Genomic DNA, 6,821 nt, shown 5'->3' with positions numbered 1-6,821 from the left:
GGGGGGTGAATGAGTGCCTGTGGGACTGACCTAGTGAGGCATACTGGTGTCGTATTGTGGGTCAGGAGCTCGATTCTACAGTCGTGCTATTGGGTCAGTAATTTCCTTAGTGGTAAAAAAACCCAACTTTATTTCATAGATAGTTAATATTCTTTTTTTTAAATGCTTGAATTAACACCAACCACAGATAAAGCAGTCAAGCAAAGTCCTCTTTTCCTCCTTTCCCACCAAATTAGATCTGGTTCTTCCACATTTGTTCCATTATTGAACCTTGGTGCTATCTGGCGAACCAGCCAGTGTTTTCATTTGTTTTTTCACTTTAGTTTTTTCCCCTGGTTGGCAGCTCAGCAGGACTTTGCTTCCAGGTTTAGAAACCCTGGTCCCGTGCCCATTAACGTTGGTTGGTATACGGGCTACGGCTGTAACTGTGAATTGAATTAAAAACACAACAACACTTGCATTCATTTTACCTGAAGAGCATTGTATGGCATCCATGTTATTTTTAGGCTATTTGGTTGAAAGAAAGCCCAGTTCCTGATATTAAAAATAAAAAAAAACGGGTGAAATTTGACCCGAGGACAACAGGAGGGTTGAGAAGCTTAGTTTCTGCTAGCCATGCACAGCGTTACTGCTGCATCGCTTCCTGGTTTCCCAAACTACGGAGCGGCCAGATTGATCTCATAAAACGTCCCACGTATGCCTTTAATGGCGTGTTATCAGGACGCATAATCGCTTTGTAGCGTGTTTATCGACAACGTTTGGCCTCCATTGACGATAGCGCGTGAATTTACGCCGCAGCGAGTAGTATGAAAGGGAGAAAACCCGTGTAGGGGGCTGGTCGGGGGGGTGGACGGGTGTCCCCAGGAGACCGGGAAGCGTGTCCCGAGTGTCACGTTTAAGGACTACAGATAACACGCCACCTGGCTTAAGAAAGTTGGCATGTGTGTTCACGCCGGGGTGGGGGGTCAAACTCATTTCAGCTCACAGGCCACATTCCCCTGTAATGTTACGGACTCAGGAGAGAGAGGTCATACTCTGGGAAAAAACTTTTAGCTATTTATATTATATATATATATATATATATATATATATATATATATATATATATATATATATATATATATCACATATATTCACCACTTCAATGTCACAGAATAAGAAATAAAAAATTGTGCTATTTTCACACATTGCCAAGTCATCCGTGGGAATTACTAGAATTGTTGGAACTTTATAAATCAGAGAGTGGTCTAGACCTGCTGTCTTGAGATAACTGTTGTTATGATTGGACATTATTAATATAATTGAATTGAATCCAGTGGGCCTGATTGGATGCTTTGGCGGGCCGGTTCTGGCCCACGGGCCGTATGTTTGACAACATTTGTTTGTCAAACTAAGTCGTGCCGTTGGAAGTTGGGTTAACTCGTTATAATCGCTTTAATTTGACAGCCCTAGAATTCAAATTAAACAAACCACGAGGCAGAAGCCTCAAGCCTTGTGTGGTCTCTCCGTCAACAATGAAAAAATATAAAGTTTTTTCAACATTATCATCACTTTTTCCCACATTTTCGTCACTTTTTCAATGTTCCGGGTGCTTTTTTTTGTGATGTTTTTTCCAAAGTTTTTTTTTTTTTTCATCTTATTTCCACGGCTCATTTAATTTTGACCAAACAAAACACCTGAAAACGTGTCGATTTGACCCAAGAACAACATGAGGGGTTAATGTTGTATAAGTATTGAAATAGTTTATTTTCACTTTGTGCTTTTTTTTTATACACAAAACAAAGAATATACAATTTGTACTGCTAAGGTGACTGTCACACAATAACATCACTGTTATTATTGGGTTCTGAAAAACAAAAAAGACATTTAGAGGGAGAATTACTGTAGTAGTGAGTAACAATATGTGCAATACATGTTAAATTACACTCATCAGTGTGGAGTACAAATACAGGGCATTAGAGTAAATGTTAGAAAAATACAATACTCTTGTGAGCGTGAGGCTCTTCGTTATGTGAGCCGCTTTAAAAACACAGACGCCATGCTCCATCTACCCGTATCAGTACAGCCAATCTGTTCCCTGATCCACGAACACCTCGCCTCACATGTGCATGCTACATATTTAATTTATTAAACCTGTGTGTTATCGGTATGAACGTGTACAAGTATTACCTTCAACAGATACATGTAGCAAGTGAGTAAAGATGTAGTAAGTAAAGAGGTAAATACAGTAAGATGACTGGTGATATTGTGCGACTCTACAGAGCTCCAGAGTTGTACATCAGTGTTTCAGAGGAATATGGCTCTAGTAACCACGACACGTCTGATATGTAGATTCAGTTGCATTCACTTCCTGTATATGTGATTAGCTCAGAGCAGTCTTCGCAGTGTCCGAAATTAACCTCCTGAACCACGGGCCAAGATGGCGGGTAACGTGAGATTTAAAAAAACAATCCGTCGGCCGAGCTTCTTCTTCACTCCTTTAGCAGTTCTTTTTGTAACGCTCCGTTTTCATTGTGCTTTCTTTTTTGGAAGGCTAGCCAAAAATAGCCACATCCTGGCTAATTAATGGGTTATTCCAATTACTTCAGGAGGCGGAGCTACAGTACAACGAGTCAGAATACCCGTTATTGCACAGTGGAGTTAGCTCTAGCCAGGTTAGCCACCGTTAGCACTACCAGTTCATTACTTCCTAACGACATGTCCACAGATACAAAATGGTGGACAGTACCGCGACCGGTATAATTTAACAACAAGGAGTACTAATAAACTGTATATTACTACAGTTGCACTAGCGTTGATACACGGAGCAGCCATCTTGGATTTTGAGGTCAGTTAAAGATCGGGGTAATGTAAGGTTCTCCGACATTCTGAGTCGTAAATCGGACTTTAAGGGGTGTTCCAGTTGAATTTTCCGACTTTTCCGGCTGCGGTTCCGGTGTGTGCACGTGTCGGCACGTGTACATGTGCATGACTATTTTGTTACCAACCTTTGCCCACCATGTGGCGGATAGCCGTCTGAGATTCACTCCCGCAGTTGGCACGTGACTCGAATTAATTTCGAACCCTGGTTCTGGCGATACGCATTTTGGCAAATATCTACACATGAAGGCAAGAAGCTGACAAAGGTGTGGTGGTGGTGGTGGGGGGGGGGGGGGGGGGGGGGGGGGGGGGGGGGGGGGGGGGGGGGGGGGGGGGGGGGGGGGGGGGGGGCGTCGCAAAGCAGCAAAACGGCAACGGTCAAATATGTCAGGATGCATTCAAAACACCAAAACATTACGATAAAGGACAAGGCATACATAAATAGAGAGAGAAACTGGTGAGATATTACACAGTTTAATGTGAAAAAACTGACAAAATGGAAAATACTGAGCTCAGGTAAAACCCTTAAACCATTACAGTGAAATCTGGTGTTCACCGGCTGCAATGAGTTGGTTGGGAAGATGAGGTTTAGTTATTAAATCCACAGCATCTATCAGAGACCAGAAATGATATTTTCCCTGAGCTAGCACAACGATGTGCCTACTAGGTTCTTTATAACTAAGATTACATGCAAAACTCACTACTTTGTCTTGATGTCATAACTGTGGAAACATGTAAAAACACAGAATGTAGTTCACATGTGAAGAGTTTCATTACAAGATGCGATGTGCACTGTTTTCAAACTGTGGATGATATTTTTAAAGACCTTTTTCTGAAGCAATGACAGATTTTCTGTCATATGTTATAAATACTGAGCAGTCCACATCAAGTTTTAGTATTTTAAACCTTTTGTGATGAAACTCTTGACATGTTGAATATCAGATTGACATGTCTGCGGTTAGAATAAGCCAGAGGGGTTGCATGCAAGGTGACATTAACATTGTGACAATAAAGATAACTTTCCAACAAGATAGTGCACACTTTAAAGAATCACATTACTCCGTCAGGTATAGAGCTTGTGGACGGCGATCAGTAGTTAGTGCTGTACATAAAATGGAAGTCATAGTGTGTAATGTTGAGTTTATGAGGTTCCATCTGAAATAAATACATATGTTTTGCTTAGATATGCATTTGATCTATAGTAGAATTACATCTGTCGGTACACGATCTGTCCCTCCTGCACGTGCAAGTGTGTTCGCCTCCACCGGAAAGCTAACGTTGGTTTAGCTAACAGCTAATTCGGCTAACCAAACCGCTAGCTGAGACAGCTTGTAAAAGACCCTGAAAACTTAAAGTAACCGTTTAAATGTATAACAGCTGTTACGACAGTTCTACGTTACTTGTGCTCATTTAAAATACAACCACTCAATACTTGTCTTTATTATTACTGTAAAGTCTTAATTTAGCTGTAGACGCTTTTCCCGCTGTTTAGTTGGAGTAACGTTATTTTAGGCTGAATCAAGCTAGCGGTTAGCCGAATTAGCTGTTAGCTTAGCTAAGCTAACGTCGTTAGCTTCCCGGTGGAGGCTAACAGCAGACCGCTACCGTGGAACAGATCGTGAAGTGTCATAAATCCTCGTACATCATGATATCCTCTGCGCTAACATATTGCACGTGTGCAGAACGGATCGTATACTGACAACATCTTCACATGAACATTTATTAACATGTGCACACGTGACCGGAGAATGCAAATGAACGTGGCTAAATAATCTTTGTTCAGCGGGATTTTAATTTGCAACGTGAATTTCCAAAAGTGAACACAGCTGGAGCCAAAATGGAGGTCTGGTCGTCAATTAGTCAAGCTCGTAACAAGTTACATAACCCTTGTGTTGTCTTCCCGTTAACCATGAACTTGTCCTTCCAGGTCCAAAATCTGATCTATTTCTCACTTTATCCAGCTTTTGGTGCTTTTTTTAAAAACCTGAGCTGGTTTAATAACAGGTTTTATACTTATTCTTGGAATTCATGGTCAACAAACCTCATATATATCAAATTATACATACGTTTTTAGTTAAAAACTGAGACATTATGAATTATTTTGACTAATAGTTAAGATCAGAGGATGATGAGTGGATCACAGTTTTGAAACCATTAAAAAAAAAAAATTCAATCGCTTAAAGAATAAATAAAACCCCAAAAGATTTAATGAAAGTAATCATTAATTTTACTTGAAGAACGTATGGAATCATCCATGTTATTTTTAGGTTATTTGGTTGAAAGAAATCCATATTTCAGATATAAAACACTTTGAAACGGGTAAGTTTGACCCGAGGACAACACAAGGGTTAAATATTCAACCTTAAAATCCAATTACGCTTTCTTAATGCTCATTGATTTGGTCATAATACCGTACGCTAACCGTTAACCGTCAAATGCTAACTTCTAGCCGCTAACTGCTAACTTCTAGCTGCTAACTGCTAACTGCCCGTGCAAAATGACAACGCTACTAAGTGGCTGGTTCATGTTAACAAACAAGCAGCTAGCAAGCTGAAGAGAAAACCGTTTCTTTAGAGTAAAAGGAGAATATTGTACTTTAAATATTACATTTCTAAAGTTGCCAGAGACAATCAAATTCGATGCTAATGTTGTCTGTGTGTGCTGGATATGAAACTAGGGCGTTGTTTGCTAACACGTTAGCTTTAGCAGCTTCATAAGGCAACGTTGCCTTTAAATGTGTTTATGTCCATGTGGTCTTCACTACCTTGTACAGTAGGTGGACATTTTCGGAAACCTTCAAGTTCATGAGTTATGACGTGTTTTCTGATGTTTTCAAAAAATACAAAAAGGTCATTTAAGTTAATATAATTTAAGTTTTTTGTTAAAAAATTCCCAGTGTCCAGTTACCAGCTCGCTAGCTTTCTAAATTTTTAGCCTTAGCTATAGCCTATTGGCATCCACTTGTTTATACAACTAAGCTTAGCTAGCTAACAAGCTAAATGCAGCTGTTGGCCTCCAACATTAGCTTAAAACTTTAATGCATGAGCTTGTGTGCAAATGCGATAGCGGTGATTACAGGTAGCCAGAAAACAAATCTGTCACGTTCATGAAAATCTGTGAGACAGCAGAGTTGCACATTTAGGAACTCAATCAGCTGCTCCCAGCTGATGCCAATATGCTGCAGACCTCCAAAATGGCCGCCAGACGTTTCATTACTACGCCTCGAAGGATACTCGGTATCTCAACTCTACACTCGGCACAGGTGGAAGCCCACAATGCCGAGCTCATAGCTCTGAGCGTTTCCTCCTGATACAGAGACACAGCGTCCACACTGTGGGATTTAGGGATCCTCCATGTACGTCAGAGCGATAAATCCGACTGATTGCTTGGTTTCTTGCTCGAGGTCGACTCCGTCGGCTTCATAAACTCTGAAAGAGAAGATGTGGAGCAGAGTGAGAGCCCGCATCACGGCGCCATTCAAACATCTAACGTAAAACATCTGCCGTGTGAAGAAAAGTAACAAATACTGCTGTAAATAGTTTTTTTTATAATACAAAAGCTGTTTGTTTTGGGTTAAATAACATTTTGCGATACAATGCCGCTGACCTCAGAGCACCAACAGTTTGTAGTGATTTTAATATTATTATTATTATTATTATTAAAGTGTTGCTGGAAGTCAATAAAACATGTTTCAGTTTCAGAGTATTAACCACTTAGATGAGAATATTAAAGTAGTTTTAATAACATCATTAGACTCAAAGGCAACACAGAAACTTAATGTGGATTTTTTGTGTGTGAGGGTGCGTTAAACGTGGCGGTGGTTTTTAACCCACAGACGTATTTTAAGAACCAAGCTCGCACACGCACATACGCACATGCATGCATGCATGCACGCGCACACACACACACATGCACACACACACACACCCCAGCACCCACACACACACACACCCACACACAAC

The 6,821-nt window shown here is 40.6% G+C and overlaps 1 protein-coding gene across 2 annotated transcripts in view; it reads right to left on the bottom strand.

Moving 5' to 3' along the window:
- Nucleotides 1–5,953: 5,953 nt before the first annotated feature.
- The window catches only part of LOC117952545 (nck-associated protein 5-like), a 46,836-nt gene continuing 45,968 nt past the window's right edge, over nucleotides 5,954–6,821 (bottom strand). For both annotated transcript variants that reach the window (XM_034884919.1, XM_034884921.1), the window contains one exon: nucleotides 5,954–6,287. In XM_034884919.1, coding sequence (XP_034740810.1) covers nucleotides 6,286–6,287 — 2 coding nt within the window. In that variant the 3' untranslated portion in view covers nucleotides 5,954–6,285. The remainder of the gene's footprint in view (nucleotides 6,288–6,821) is intronic.

The sequence above is a fragment of the Etheostoma cragini genome, chromosome 11 (assembly GCF_013103735.1).
Source record: "Etheostoma cragini isolate CJK2018 chromosome 11, CSU_Ecrag_1.0, whole genome shotgun sequence".
NCBI classification, from domain to species: Eukaryota; Metazoa; Chordata; class Actinopteri; order Perciformes; family Percidae; genus Etheostoma; species Etheostoma cragini.
The sequence above is the reverse complement of the archived record's forward strand: the minus strand, read 5'-3'. Positions and strand labels throughout refer to the sequence as shown.